The sequence below is a fragment of the Phodopus roborovskii genome, unplaced genomic scaffold (assembly GCF_943737965.1).
Source record: "Phodopus roborovskii unplaced genomic scaffold, PHOROB, whole genome shotgun sequence".
Classification (NCBI taxonomy): Eukaryota; Metazoa; Chordata; class Mammalia; order Rodentia; family Cricetidae; genus Phodopus; species Phodopus roborovskii.
In genome coordinates this window covers 2236859-2252276 of record NW_026126410.1, presented here as the reverse complement: position 1 = coordinate 2252276, position 15418 = coordinate 2236859, and the positions used below count along the sequence as shown (strand labels likewise).

The 15418-nt window shown below is 40.0% G+C and overlaps 1 protein-coding gene across 11 annotated transcripts in view; it reads left to right on the top strand.

Moving 5' to 3' along the window:
- The window catches only part of Tenm3 (teneurin transmembrane protein 3), a 1243671-nt gene that overhangs the window by 1173093 nt on the left and 55160 nt on the right, over nt 1-15418 (top strand). For all 11 annotated transcript variants that reach the window (XM_051182423.1, XM_051182422.1, XM_051182421.1 and 8 more), the window contains 5 exons: nt 3766-3982; nt 4983-5102; nt 5641-5902; nt 10989-11256; nt 12631-12774. In XM_051182423.1, coding sequence (XP_051038380.1) covers nt 3766-3982; nt 4983-5102; nt 5641-5902; nt 10989-11256; nt 12631-12774 — 1011 coding nt within the window. The remainder of the gene's footprint in view (nt 1-3765; nt 3983-4982; nt 5103-5640; nt 5903-10988; nt 11257-12630; nt 12775-15418) is intronic.

Sequence of the window (15418 nt, the reverse complement as noted above, 5' to 3'; positions counted from 1 at the left end):
GATGTACATTTGCTTTTTATAAACTAACAAAGATGAATGACTAAATCTGAGTGTTCCTCTTTGGCAGCTACACCATATATTGCCTAAGGGAAGACACTGTGGGAGAATTGGAGTGGGGATCAGTTAACCCCTAATTTGCCAGATTAATGGAGATAAAATTTAGTGCTTGAAAGTACTTTCCTTTGTGAAGGGGTAGTTTTAAGGGGGAGCCTACAGGAATATGAAATAGCTGTGTTTAATTACTCTCTGAAGCATATGTAGACACAGTCTAAACTTTCTCACCAAGAGTACCTATGTGAAGGGATTATAGAGCATAGATTTAAAAATCTCCATAAAACTACTTATAATCATATGTCACCTCTTAATGGTTTGAATGGGTGTCAAGGATTGTTTTGTTTTTGAAGCCAAAAATTGTGTTGAAACAATAGGCCAAGAGAATTCAGTCTTGAAAACTATTCTTCTATTTCAAGAGAAATGGAGAAAAAAAAGCCTATCTCTTACATTATTTTTATAATATATCCTTGTGAAGAATAGGGCCACAGCATGGCCTCATCTTTCTTCCACTAGACATATCAAGAAATATTTAGACATTTTTCATCTTTATGGCTTTTTCAGTAGGAAAGAAATGTTTTGATAAATTTATATGAAATTTCAAAGCTCAGAATCATTTGATTATCTCAACACATGGTTTTAGATTTCTGTCAAAGGAATAAGCACGCTGCTTCAAATAGTTAGCAATCCATGACCTTCGGAATATGCAACATCTACATAAAATATGTCAGCTGTAAGGAAAAATAGATAATATCTCTCATCAGAAATTCAGAGCCATTCATTTCCATATGACCACAAACATGTAAATATGTAAAAATACACCAACATCAGAAGTGTAAGTCAAGTTACCTTATTAAACACATTTCCCCCAACTTCAAAAGAAATAATGAAGAGAATTTTAGTTACTATCTATGCATGCTAGTTTCAAAGATTCCAGTTTCAAGGAATTAAGGAAAGTCCAACACAAACAGACTTAAGTAGAAATGAATACCTTAGCTTCTAGAACTGAGAAGCCCGGAAGGTCCAGTGCAACTTACTGAAAGACCCCAAGGAGGGCACAGTCTATATGACCTGTTGGGTTTTGCTCGAGCTTTTGCCTTCCTTTTTCTGAGACTGATGGACTGATTTCCAGATAGGCCTTGTGGCAGCACGAAGACAGTTGGAGCAATCTTGATTTCACAGCTTATGCCGCATCCCAGTGGACACTGGAAATAGAGTGTCTCCTCAGGTAGTTCCTGAAAGTCACCCTGACACTTTAGGTCCCCTGTAACCATACTGAAGGAGTGCATGAGCATATTGTGCATAGCCTGAGAGCTGAAAGAGCTAAAATACTGAAATGAGACTTTAGAGGAAGGGGTGGGAGTGATAGCAAACACCATGCTGCTGTATTCTCCTTCAGGTGGCTGGTGTGACTAAGGGTCCTAACCCATACGTCTCTTGTTTCTTACCTTTCCTGTGTTGCTATTGACCTCCTTCTGGATAGGAAACTTAGTTCAATCTATTCTAATTTCCTTTGTAAAAGAATTTAGTGCATTTTCATTTATTTTGTGTGGGAGATGGGAACACATGCTACAGCAGGCTTAGGAAAGTCAGAGGTCAACATGTAGGAGTTAGTTCTCTCCTCATCTTGTGGGTCTTAGGGATCAAACTCAGGTCATAAACCTGGTGGCAGCCTGGCGGTGGTGGCACACACCTTTAGTCCCCACACTCGGGAGACAGAGGCAGACGGATCTCTGTGAGTTCGAGGCCAGCTGGTCTACAGAGCAAGTTCCAGGACAGGCTCCAAAGCCAGAGAAACCCTGTCTTGAAAAAAAATATAGAAGAAAGAATAACTAACAACCCTGGTGGCAGGCACCTTTACCCACTGAGCGGCCACCAATATAATTACTTCCTTTTGAATGTTTGCCATCAGATAATGAAGGGCAAACTAAGTGTGGTATAAAGCAAATAAATCATAGGCTAGTTTTTATTTATATAAATAAAACATAAACACCATTTAAATATTTTTACCTGAGTTTTTCCATAAGGTCATATTACAGTCTGCTACTTGAGTGTAAAGATTTTTAAACTGTCTTGTCAGGTACCTAAGAATGTTTGGTGTCTTCAAGCTGTTTTTTTTTTTTTTAACCTATTCTCAGAGATATAATTAGCAAGCAGGTCCAATTTTATATATTTAACTGGTGGATCAACATGGACTCAAAGGAAGGTATCATCACATTGATTGACAGCCACTCAACATAGTACATGATTGGTAATATGCCTCATACAGAATATATTCATACCTCACTTCATGGTGGAGGTTCATTCTGAGACTACAACACCAGACTATTTAATCACTATGCAGACATCTGAATGCCTTACACAAACCTAGACACATAAGGCAGTCAATGCCCTGGGTTAGGGTTAGGGTGACAGTGTCATGAGATGTTTGAAGCTTCTGTTGCCACAACATGTTATCACATTATTTAAAATAACCTTTTCATTAATAGGAAGGAATATACTCTAAGGTGATGGCAAATGATACCATATAACAAATAATAAAGTAGCAACATAGTCATCTATTACCACTATTAAATATTATATACTTGATGTTATATTACATGCAGCCTGATCTTACGTGAAGCATGCAACATTAATAGGCAGTATCCCAGGTCTTTTGGGACCACTGACTTACATGTTAACATGTAAGTATCATGTGGCGCATGACTATAAACCACCAAGTGCACCTTTGTAACATTCTTGGAGAAGGCACTGGTGACTGTATCCATGTTCCTTTATGTCAGGAAGAGTGTTGCAGGGCCATGCTTTGTGGATGATTTTTGTTGTTGTTGTTTGGGGGTGTATTGTTGTTTCTATTTCTGTTTTTTAACACAGGGTTTCTCTGTGTTAAGCCCCCCCCCCCCCCCCCCCCGCTGCTGCCCTAGAACTTGCTCTGTAAAGCAGGCTGGCCTCAAACTCAGAGATCTGCCTGGCTCTGCCTTCCAAGTGCTGGGATTGAAGTGTGGATGGATGGATGGATGGATGGATGGATGGATGGATGGATGGATGGATGGATGGATGGGTATCCTGCATGATCATGGCTAATTCACATTTGCCACAGTTTGGTTTGGTTTTGTCGTTGCTGTTGTTGTTTAGTTTTAACAATACTACATGTTAGGGGAAACAAATTAGAAGATCAAGTTCCTACTTTAAAATTTTAAAAATGCCTTACTTCCCTCTGGAACATACTTTCCCCTTCTTAGAACTGTGACTGGCTAGCTTCACCCAACTTGTCATAGCTTGTTTATGTCAGCACCTTCCCCACTTTCAATTTGCAGTACTTTTCCTTATTGTTAGAGCTTCCAGGGTACCTACCTGTTTTCTGTATGTGCTTAGTATGGGAAGTCCTGGCGCATTTCCCCTAAAATATAGAAGGCTCCAATAACTGTGTTTACAACTTGTCCTGATTCCTTCCTACTAATAAGGTGTTCTAATCAGTAATTCCTCACTCAGAATAAATGTTACATGATTACTTTCAACCATCCTCAATCTGGATCTTCACTTTCTGTAAAAGCCGATGCAAGTATTATATCTGTATTTCTTCTGGCTTCAAAAAGGATGCCACACAGAGCAGCGTGGAACAAACCTACCAATGGTGTAAGTCACTGCACACCACGACACAAGCGCAGGCACAAGGTGCAGCTCTGTCTAACCGATTCACTGCTGTCTCTACAGACGGACTTGTTGACTGCATGGACCCTGATTGCTGCCTACAGAGTTCCTGCCAAAGTCAGCCCTACTGCCGGGGCTTGCCTGATCCTCAGGATATCATTAGCCAAAGTCTGCAGACACCATCTCAGCAAGCTGCCAAGTCCTTCTATGATCGAATCAGTTTCCTGATTGGATCGGATAGCACCCATGTGCTCCCTGGAGAAAGCCCTTTCAATAAGAGGTTAATGCTTGCTTTCCTTATATAGATTCATAAGGGCCTTGAGAATTACTTTCTGTGAAATGCTGATGAGTGTGTATTGAGGAAATTGCTTTTAAAAATACATATATATATGTATATAGTTTTTCATTTTTCAGAAAAGTTTTCATCAAACTTCGCATTTCAAGCATTTTTGACACAGTTCACATACTTTGTCAATTCAATACCTGAGACGTAACAGGACACTCCGTTAAGGAGTCAATAAATCTTCATTTAACCAGTTGATTCTGCAAGTGCGGTTGGAAACATTTCAGAAGGCACGATGAAAAGACCCCAAAAGGCAAAACAGAAGTGCACATTTTATTTTTAGCTGAGCTCACTAAATAATATAAATTATGAATTAATGGATTAGAGCTGCTAACGGCATAGCAGTGACATTGCATAAGCTGTTTTGAATGGTCCTGCACAGAGCGGTAATGACCTGAAAATCAACCAGTAACTGAAAGCAGGTGTCTCCTGTCTCGCTGAGTAAGAGACAATGATTTACACAGAACTCCTGGGTCTGCAGGCGTTGAACAGCATTAATGCACGGAGACCCAGCCGCAGAATAGAAGGTGCTGCACACCTGTTCCTTATTGCCCCCTTAAATCTTGTACTTAGTGATCCCAGCAGATTTACAGATTGGCCCAGAATCACTTGGAAAGTATACTTTTCTTCAAGTATGTCATATATATGATATATGAAAAAAAACATCATTTATAATTTTTAAAATTCATCTCTTAAATTATTAGTCTTGATAATGCTGGGAGAAAAAAAACGGATTGCAACAAATTAAAACTCAGGCATTTAGAAAAGTAAATTACTTGAATTAAGAGGAACACTGTCTTGACATGTTTTAGGTCTGCTTTTTGTGAATAGCATTTGATTGTGTTTGATAGTGATGTCTTTAGTCTGAATTATCTGTAAATCGTGGTGATGCCGGCCTGGGAAGGCAGATACTCAAACTTTTGTGTTTCTACCACAGCCTTGCATCCGTCATCCGAGGCCAAGTCCTAACTGCTGATGGAACCCCACTTATTGGCGTCAACGTCTCGTTTTTACATTACTCAGAATATGGATATACTATTACCCGCCAGGATGGAATGTGAGTCAGTCACATCACATGGTGTCTGTTTGAACTACTTTAAGCATAAGACTGGGCATTCATCCATCACCCATCATGTTTTACTGTCTCTTTTTAAAAAAAAAAAAATAGAAAAGCAACAACTCTTCAGACTCTTAAAAATCTGAGAGAGTGAGAGAGGCAGAGATCAAGTCATGTACTCATCCCTTATCTGAGGCATGATATAATATTGTGATTTTGTTGGAGAACATTTTTTGTCTTTGAAGTTTCATGTTGAAATATTTATTGATGATGTTTCTTGTGTCTGTAACTGAAGTTCAGACGGTTCCAAAGAATAGATAGGAAGTTTAGAGAAATGCAAATAGATAAATGTGTGAGTAGAAAGGGTGTGTTTGCCTATGGACATAAATTTGAAAATATTTCATAAAATTAGGAAAAAGGATTATTTTCTTTATGAATCATCTTAATTTGAGGAGGATGTTAGCCCTTGTATGGTGGCAACTCCCCAGGTTAGCCATTGTATGATGCCAAGTCACTTAGTGTACCTCGTCTGTTCTAGGTTTGACTTGGTGGCAAATGGTGGCGCGTCTCTGACTTTGGTGTTTGAACGCTCCCCATTCCTCACTCAGTACCACACTGTGTGGATTCCGTGGAATGTCTTTTATGTAATGGATACACTTGTCATGAAGAAAGAAGAGAATGACATTCCCAGCTGTGATCTCAGTGGGTTTGTGAGGCCAAGTCCCATCATTGTGTCATCACCCTTATCCACCTTCTTCAGAACTTCTCCCGAAGACAGCCCCATCATCCCCGAGACACAGGTACAGATTTCAGCTGGCACGATCTTCACATATCCAGTCACAGGTTGCCCAGGAATAGTTTTTGACAGTTGTGAGATTCTAGTGCTGTCCTATTTCTGTAACATGTGGTATGTGTACTAGACTAGGAAAATGTCTTTGAAAAGGTGACTTTTGACAGGAAACATTAGCTTTCCAAAGGTATTATCTAAATATTAGTAAATGTTTTAAAGTCTAATAATTTGTATTTCATAATGCCCTAGTCTCCATGGGAATAAAACATCTAACTTTTAAAGAAATGTTCTCATATGTGATGCTCATTTTACCTATTGAAATACCTATAGATTGTTTCCTTTCCCTGTGTATAGAAATAACTTTCAAATCCTAAAGGTAGGATTTTAGGTACAACAGTAATTAACCTTATGCTAAAATGCAAACTAAAACTATATGGTTCAAGGCCAGACCAGTGGTGCAGGCCTGTAATTCTAGCCATCCAGGAGGCTGAGGGAGGAGCATTTGTGGTTCATAACTTTCCTGGGCTACAATGAATTCAGAGCCACCTTAGACAACCTAGTGAGACCCTGTCTCATAATAAAAGATAGACAGGGCTGGAGGGATGGCTCAGCTGCTAAAATCACTTGCTTTTCTCCCAAAGGACTAGAGTTTAGTTCTCAGCACCCATGTCAGGCAGATCCCAGGCACCTATAACTCAGTCTCCATGGAATCCATCTCCCCCTTCTCCTGGCTTCCCATAGCACCCTCACAATACTGTGTGTGTGTGCGTGTGTAAAACTTTGAAAATAAGTTATTTAAAATACAACAAAAAGTAGCAAAGGGGGCTAGGGACATTGCTCATTGGTAAAGAACTTACTAGCGTGTATGATTCTAAGTTCAGTCCTCAGTGCTACATCAATAACAATGATTACAATAATAAGAATAGCATAATCTTTGAAGTGGAGGCACACACAGCAAATTTGCTGCATTCATTCATCAGACATGTATGAAATATTTGTTCTATAGCAGCCACTATAAATAGATACCAGCTGTAAACCAACCAGACAGTACTGGCTGTCAGTGAGCTTCTCAACCAAAAACAGCGAAAAAAACAAAACAATAGGATTCAAAATTATAAAGCAGGGTAAAGTGAGTAGAGATGAGACTCTAATACAGTGTAGTCAGAAAGGGTCTCTCTGATGTCGTGACATGGAACCTTTGAAAGAGTGCATCCAGGAAGGGGTTGGAAATTGAGGCTAGGAATCCTGAAACTCCATCCATGTACTTAAAACGTGAACAAACAACCTATCAGGGAAGTGCACACAGAGATGACAAGATGTTAGCCAGAAATAAATGTATAGGTTATAAAAGGCTCTCAAGCAAATGCCATGTGGAGATGACACAGGGGTTAGGGTTTAACAGCCAAATAAACTTTGAGCTGAGGCCCGGAGAGCTTCATTGTGGCCTTATTCAATTTGTCAATTCCTTCTCAGGGTCCATCCTATAACTCAGAACTTCTTAGTTCTAAAACAGCCCCAATCAGAAGCAGTGTCTTCCCAGGGGTTGACAGGCTTCTCATGAAATTAACCCACAGTGATGTGTCTCCAATAGGCAGCAGGTGCACGGATATAGGCCATCCTTTTGCTATTCATTCACACAGTAGGTAATTTAGTAAAAGTCCACTGAGTGCCTGTGATGCACTCAACAAGGATTAAAAGATGAACCCTGACAATGTAGATGTAGCAAATATTTGCACAGCAGGAAGTTCAAGACAGAGTATGGTCCCTGAGGAGACCAGAACCAGCATTGCTAAGGGGATTGACCCTATAGAGTGATGAAATACAGGGAAAGGGAGCAGAATTCATGTGAGGGAAAAAATGAGCAACAGCATCATAGTAGTCAACACGATTCTTGGTGTACAGAAATTGGTAGTGTGGTTCAGTGGGTAAAACTGGTGACCTGTGTTCGAGTCCCCAGGACCCACATGGTAGAAGGCAAGAACCAACCCCCTCAGATTGTCCTCTGGTGTACATACGCACCCACCCACCCCACCCATACACAAGACCAACAAATAAATGTCAAAACAAAAACAATCAAATGGGAAAATAATTTAAATGGAGGAAGGGTAAAGAAGAAAATCCACCCAGGAGAGACTTTTGAATCATTCCGCAATATGGAACCGAGGGTCGGGCTAACTCAGGTCACAAAATACTGACCAGAAACAGACATAATGAACAGACTCTTGCTTACTTTATTTTCATGTCTCTCTGGCCAGAGCTCAGGCAGCAAGTATGAATAACTATCAGAAAGAGGGGAGAAACAGCAGCAAGGGAGCAGAATAGACAGATACGGGGAGTCCAGTGCAGGTCGTTGCTGCTGAGTCAAGAATGATGCGGCTGGGACAAGCCGAGCTGGCAGGATTTGTATTTCCTAGTAATAAAATGTAACACGGTAAGGTTAAATTACATAGGAGAAACGGATGCTCTCATGAACTAAATTGCAGATATCTGTTCCGTGGAAGTGAGCTAATGATGACGGAGATAATAATTGGTTATCAAAACTAAGAATAACATGATATTTTGAAATAGAGAAGCAACTTCTAGCAGGTCTCAGGAAGTGGTTATTAATTCATTTCCTTCCAAGTAAGAAAGACTATCAAATGTATGGGAAATTATTTTGAGAATAAATTAAGAGGAAATATATCATGTTTTCTGGGCCACTCAGGAGTTGTAGAAATCTGTTTTCCAGAGTAATGCGTGGACATTTCATCCTGTCACAATAGAATGAGTTCCCTTTAGGTTGCCCACTCCTCATCCTATTATGCTTTTCTTGGACAGAGGGGAGCTTTGAGACATTTCTGAGTGGGCAGAGTGAGAGGATAAAAATAAAAAATAAACTAGAAAGGTTCGCTGTGTTCATGAACTGTCTTCCTTAAGATGACTTTGCGCCTGACTCCAGTCGTCAGCATAGTTAGTCAAGACCCCATCCATGTGACACCGCCATGCTAGAGTTGTGCCTTCATAGTCTGTTGTCCCTCATCACATCCCTCTTCATGCCACCTGCTTCACAGACCACAGTGAGCGTTGGTTCAGTCCAAGGCCAGCTTCTAGCTGTGTTCACTTACGCACATTGATAGTCAAGTCTATAATACCCAGAGCTTAAGTTCAGACATTAAAATTGGAAGTGGCAAATCTGTGTACGCCATTCCTAACTGTACTGCATGAAAGATTGCATTAACACTGAGCCTCTATTCCAAGAATCTTACCTCAGGAAAGACAGTCACTTCAGACTTAATCATAGTGTATATCGTGGTGTAGTCTAATGTTAGGAACATCCTGATTCATGGTAGAGGAAGTGGTTGGTTTCAGACATAGGTTACTTTGATTATTTACTAGGATTTCATATGTGAATACTCTATTTTCAATCATTTCTGCCCCTCTTCTCCACCAATTCCTCCTGTGCCCCCACTCCTTATTTATTTGTATAAATAAGCCAAATGAGTCTCTTTGGCGTTGCTCAGATGTGTTCATGGCTGGCTGCTTGGATTGGTTAACTAACCTGGAAAGACTGAGTCTCTAATCCCAGTACTCAGGAGGCAGAGGCAGGAGGATCTCTGTGAGTTCAAGACAAGCCTGGTCTACAAAAGCTAGTTCCAGGGCAGCCTCCAAAGCCACAGAGAAACCCTGTCTTGAACACACACACACACACACACACACACACACACACACACACACACACACACACACACACACACACACAAAAGGCTGAGTCTCCCTCTCAGCAGCCAATAATTACTTATAGCTCTTGAACTAGGGTTGGGATCATGTGAGATTTACCCCATCCACCTGGGCATGTCAGTTGGTGGTGTTGTTTTGTTGTTTTTCAGATCTTGTTTGGACAGCTATATTGTTGAGATTTCATGGGTTTAGTTTCACGGGGGGAGAGGGGGAGACAGAGAGAGAGAGAGAGAGAGAGAGAGAGAGAGAGAGAATATGTCCCGGTCCTCTGGCTCTTTCCTGTCTTCTGTGATGTGTCCCAAGCCTTCCATGAATTTTTTGGCATTTGGAACACCATAGTCAGTTGTCCTCTGCATTCTGACCTGTTGTGGATTTTTGTAATGTCATCTGTCTGCTGAAGGAAGAATCATTTTTGATAGGGATTGAGATAGGCACCCTTAACAAAGGTAGCCTTGCATGTTACAATATACATGGTAAGCCTTTATATAAAAAGCTATTATTAGTCACAAAGCTAATAAGAACATTAGTAGAAAGAATCTCTTTAGAAAACTCTTCAATTTTTTTATATAATGTACAAATGTTTTTTAAATGTTAGGTAATATTTGGGCATCTGGTATTTTTATAATACCTAAATTTGTTACTATCCATTGAGCTATTCACATTGACAGCTGAACATAAGGTTAAAATTACATTATTGTACAGTAGAAGAACCCTTACATGAATAAAAGTAACTTTTTAAATCAAACATCAAAATAACTTTCTATAGTCAAACAATATATTTTTCCTTACATGTGCATTTTAGTTACTCTCTGAGAAAAGAACAGCACAGCTTTAAAACATTAGCTCATATACTATGTTATGAAAAAATCAGTGGCTTTATAGCTCGATATGTAATTAAGTATGAGAAGATGCCATTGTTACATTACATCTCAACATGTGAATGGAATTGACTACTGTCTAACCTGGATTCGCCTTCTCACAATGACCCAGGTAGGCTAATGAGGCCATAGACTTAAGATTAGTCTCTAGGGACCAGCTGATGTAAATCTCTGTTGTGAGCTAACCATTGTATGAGTGCCTGCTCTTATCTCCAAGTGACTGGAAGAATGAGTGAGACTCCTGTGACTGCCATAGCAACAACTGTATGAAGTGTGAGATTAACTCTGGGTAAATGGCAAGAAGCATTTTGGAGGAGGTCATTAGGCTGGCAGCAGAGCTGTTTATAATTATTGGATAAGTTAACAGCTCACATGTTACCTGGGAATGGTGGTGACCCTGCTGTTTCTTGTTTTCTGTGCTTTGCTGGATTCTGTTCGCTCTATCTTCTCAATCTGGGCATACATGATGCCAGTTAGAAATGTGCTTTGTTTCAAACCTAGGTCCTACATGAAGAAACCACAATTCCAGGAACAGATCTGAGGCTTTCCTACCTGAGTTCCAGAGCCGCAGGGTACAAGTCAGTTCTTAAGATCACCATGACCCAGGCCGTCATACCATTTAACCTCATGAAGGTCCATCTGATGGTAGCTGTGGTTGGGAGACTGTTCCAGAAGTGGTTTCCTGCCTCACCAAACCTGGCCTACACCTTTATCTGGGATAAGACAGATGCATATAATCAGAAAGTCTATGGCCTGTCGGAAGCAGTTGGTAAGTTTAGTGGGTATGCCTTGTGCATTGAAAAAGTAGGTTCAAGGTCAGTATTATAAAGGAATTACCAGGAACACATCCAGCAGCTGAATAAGCAGATATGTTGGCAGCAAGTTCACCTAGAAAACTCATGGCCTGGTTGTTCTTGATTCGCTCTGGGGAAAGGAAGGTATCCCATTTCAAACTGGGATCATCTTACAGATTTCAGGGTATTATATTCTTTCTTCTTCCTCCTGTTTCCATGTTTCTTTCTTTCCCTGCGGTAACCCTTCCCCATTTATTTTTCTTCCTTCCTTTATAACCTGACCTCACTAGTTTTTATCATCGTGTTAATGTTTTCTGAATGTGACAGTGAGGTGATGTCAACCGTGATGGTGTCTAGCAGAATATCAAACAAAATTTGGATCCAGGCATTGTATCAGCTCCTCTGACCAGAGGGCCAATGGCAGGATGAACTAAAAACATCAAACTGCTTGTTTCACTGAATAACTAGAAGGTACCATGAAAGCTTGACATATCCAATACAGCTTCAAGCTTGAGCCAGAACATCAGCAACTAAAGAAAAACACAGGGTTTCTATTTTCAGTTTTCTTAAAATACATATTTTTACTCTCCAAAATTAATATCTAATTTGTATTTGAATTGTTTCTCATCAATCAGATAGTTACTACTTTTCCCTTTTTTTCTAAAATTTTAAATCCTTGGTTTATTGTAAATGCTGAACATTGTGAATTAGCATTAATTTAGTATTAATTTTGCTGTCTGTTCTTGATAATGTATAAATACTTACCATAAATATTTTCCATAATGAAAGCTCTTAGGAAGTAAACATAAACAATTCTGACTATTTATATAGCAAATATTATTTAGTTGACTTTGTGTAATCACAATTTGCTGCAAATTTACGGGATATAATTTTTAACTCAGTTTGGACCTAATATTGTGTTGGGAATCTCTTGTAAGAGTGATATGGGTGGGAGAGGGGGCTTATATTCTATTAAATCAGTATAAAATAGCATTTGGAGATTGTTATTTTTATCTTTCATATGGTCAAATCTCCTTAAATGAAAGCAAACTGTTTAAGAGTGGCACAGCCAGGGGTTGGTGGCTCATGCCTTTAATCCCAGGACTCCAGAAGCAGAGGCAGGCAGATCTCTGTGAGTTTGAGGCCAGACTAGTCTACTGGTCTATAGAGCGAGTTCCCGGTCAGGCTCCAAAGCCACAGGGAAGCCCTGTCTTTAAAAACCAGTAAACAAACAAATAATGGGTGGCACTATTATCTCAGAATACTATTGTAAAATTTCCTCCCAATTGTAAGATACCTTACTTTTCCTGTGTTGTTGAGAGGAAGAACTGTGATTTGTTTCCTTACAGTATCAGTTGGATATGAATATGAGTCGTGTTTGGACCTGACTCTGTGGGAAAAGCGGACTGCTGTTTTGCAAGGCTACGAGTTGGATGCTTCCAACATGGGTGGCTGGACATTGGATAAGCATCATGTACTGGATGTTCAGAATGGTGAGTGCTTGCCCACAGTTAACATTGCCCACCCTCACACAGACTACACTGCAGCAGGATTCTATCCTATGGACACTGTAGGAGTAGAATTAGTCAGGGAAAAAAAAAAACAAAAGGATGAAGAGATAATTTGAGAACCATAAAAGTCTTGGAATTTTGGAATTACATAATTCTCTTACTGGGTTTTAAAACGTTCCTATGTTCGTTGTCACGGTAATTTTCCCCCTTAGAGTATAAGTTGCTGACTTTGGTGAAATCACTCTGTCTGTGTGAGTATCTCCTCCACAGATTCATTGCGAATTTCAAATTCCATACTGAAGTGTGTGTACCAAAGGGCTTTGGAAGGAATCACCAAAACTGAGACAAAGTAATTTAGTTTAAACAAAGATAAAAACCTGTGTGACTTAACCAGTAGATTCTTGACTCTTAGACAATTAATCTGCTCCAACTGTGTAGCTGAGTCCCCCCCCCTCAAAGTTCTGTTTAGTCTTTATTTGAGGAAAGCGAACAAACAAATAAACAAAACAAGCAAAAATCTGTCACTCAAAAGTATTGTAGCTTGATCTTGTGACGATTGGCAGAAATATAAATTAATAATTTCAAAGAGGAAAAAAACCTAAAATACTACTTCTAGCAGTCCTGGTGATATGATAATAAATGTCCTCCAAAGAAACACATTTCAGACATCCCAAACCAAAAAACAAAAATCATAATACATGTGGGAAGGAATTCAGTTGCCTCTACTAGTTTCTGACATTCTGTTTATGTACTAGTCCACATGTCAGAGCATCCAAAGGTGCCTTATTTTTAAAAGCAGGTCTGTAAAGTAACCAATTCTAACCTGTCTTGAGCCTTCTCATACTGAGAAGTCTCTACTCTCCTTCTATAAATAGCTAGAAGAGATGTCTGTGTTTTCTGGTCATATCCCTTTTGATTTTTTGGAAGAGCTGAATGCTGGATGAGACTATCACACAATTAAACATTCATGATAGCTGGTCACATTTGTAGTGATGACTTTGATGTTTGCTCTGTCTTTAAAAACAAGAGTATTGAGGCCAGGAGGTGGCGGCACATGTGTTTAATCTGAGCATTCAGGAGACAGAGGCAGGTGAATCTCTATGGGTTCAAGGCCATCCTGGTCTATACAGCTAGTTCCATGGATGCCAGGGCTACACAGAGATACTCTATCTTGAAAAAACAAACAAACAAACAAAAAAACAGTATTGGGAAGAATGCATCAACTTTATTTTCTTAAGATATATTTATTTTATATGTGCATTGGTGTTTTGCCCTCATGAATATGTGAGGGTACTTGATCCCCTGGAACTTGAGGTAAAGACAGTTTAAGCTGCCATATGGGTGCTGGGAATTGAACCTGGTTCCTCTGGAAAGGCAATAGTGCTCTTAACCACTAAGCCATTTCTCTGGCCCATGTCTTAAGTATGCTGACTGGAAAGTAGTTTCCAGGTCAATATTTGAAAATGCTGGTTCCTTGTCTTGAGGAGAGGGTGACAGGTAGGGCATGGATCACTCCAGAAGAATAAAACAGAAGTCCTCCTCACGCCTTTCCTGGTTTTGCAACAGTGTTTGGCTCTCTTCCTTTCCCATGTGTCCTGGTCATCAGTTTGCAGTCTGAAGTCTGGGAACAAGGCCCATCTCAGGCACCCCACACAGCACATACATTATAAATGCAAGGGTGGTGTCCTCCAGGGAACAGCGCTTCCGTAGCAGGCACAAAGCCCCGGGTTTCATCCAGTTCACCCAATCAGCCAGGCTTGTAGCACACACCTGCCATTCTAGTTCCTGTGAGGAGGTGAAGTTGGGAGGACCACAAGCAGAGGGTCATCCTTGACTACATTATACATAGGCAGCTTGGATCTAGAAGACTTTAAAACTTAAAAGGAGAGGAAGAAGGGACTCCCACCCATGAAGAGCACTCCATATGTTGTCTCGAAGCTCCCCTTGAGTCACCAGTGTTATTTGAAGTGGTGGTAGTCTCAATCTGTGATGTGAGTAATGCTAAGCCGATTCGTGGTCTTTCAAAATGCAGAGGCATGTGCTAAACGTGCTTGTCGCTGCTCTCGGTTACATTATCTAAAATTATATTCCATCCATTTTCCACATATTTCCACATCCCTGCATGGGTCCCTCACAAACAAACCTGAGGGAGCACTGTCCTAGGCATGTTTTAGTTATAATGAAAATACAGCATAAAATTCATAGGAAGTTAGTAACAGGATTTCTCCAAGGGACTAGAAAACATTAGGACGAGTATAGGCACCCAGCCCCAGCAGGGCCCCTGTCATTCACCACTGTTGGTAACACTTGATTATAGCATTCCAAAAGATTAGGAAGTATACAGATACTGTGTAGGGTTGCATAATATAAACATACATAAACACACAAATTCTAAACCAGAATTTAGGAGGCTTTTATTTTAATGCTATATCAGATTTTAAAGCTCAAGTGCCAAAAAGTCTGACTTTCAAAAAACTGTTGTGTTATGACATGTTACTTTAAAATATGAGCTTATCTCAGTCCCATGGTAAACTGGTTGCAGTCTAGAATTTGACAAGTGGTGGCTTTCCAAAGTGACATGTGTCTAATTGAATGAACAAAGTGATTTGTAACTGTGGCAAGCAGG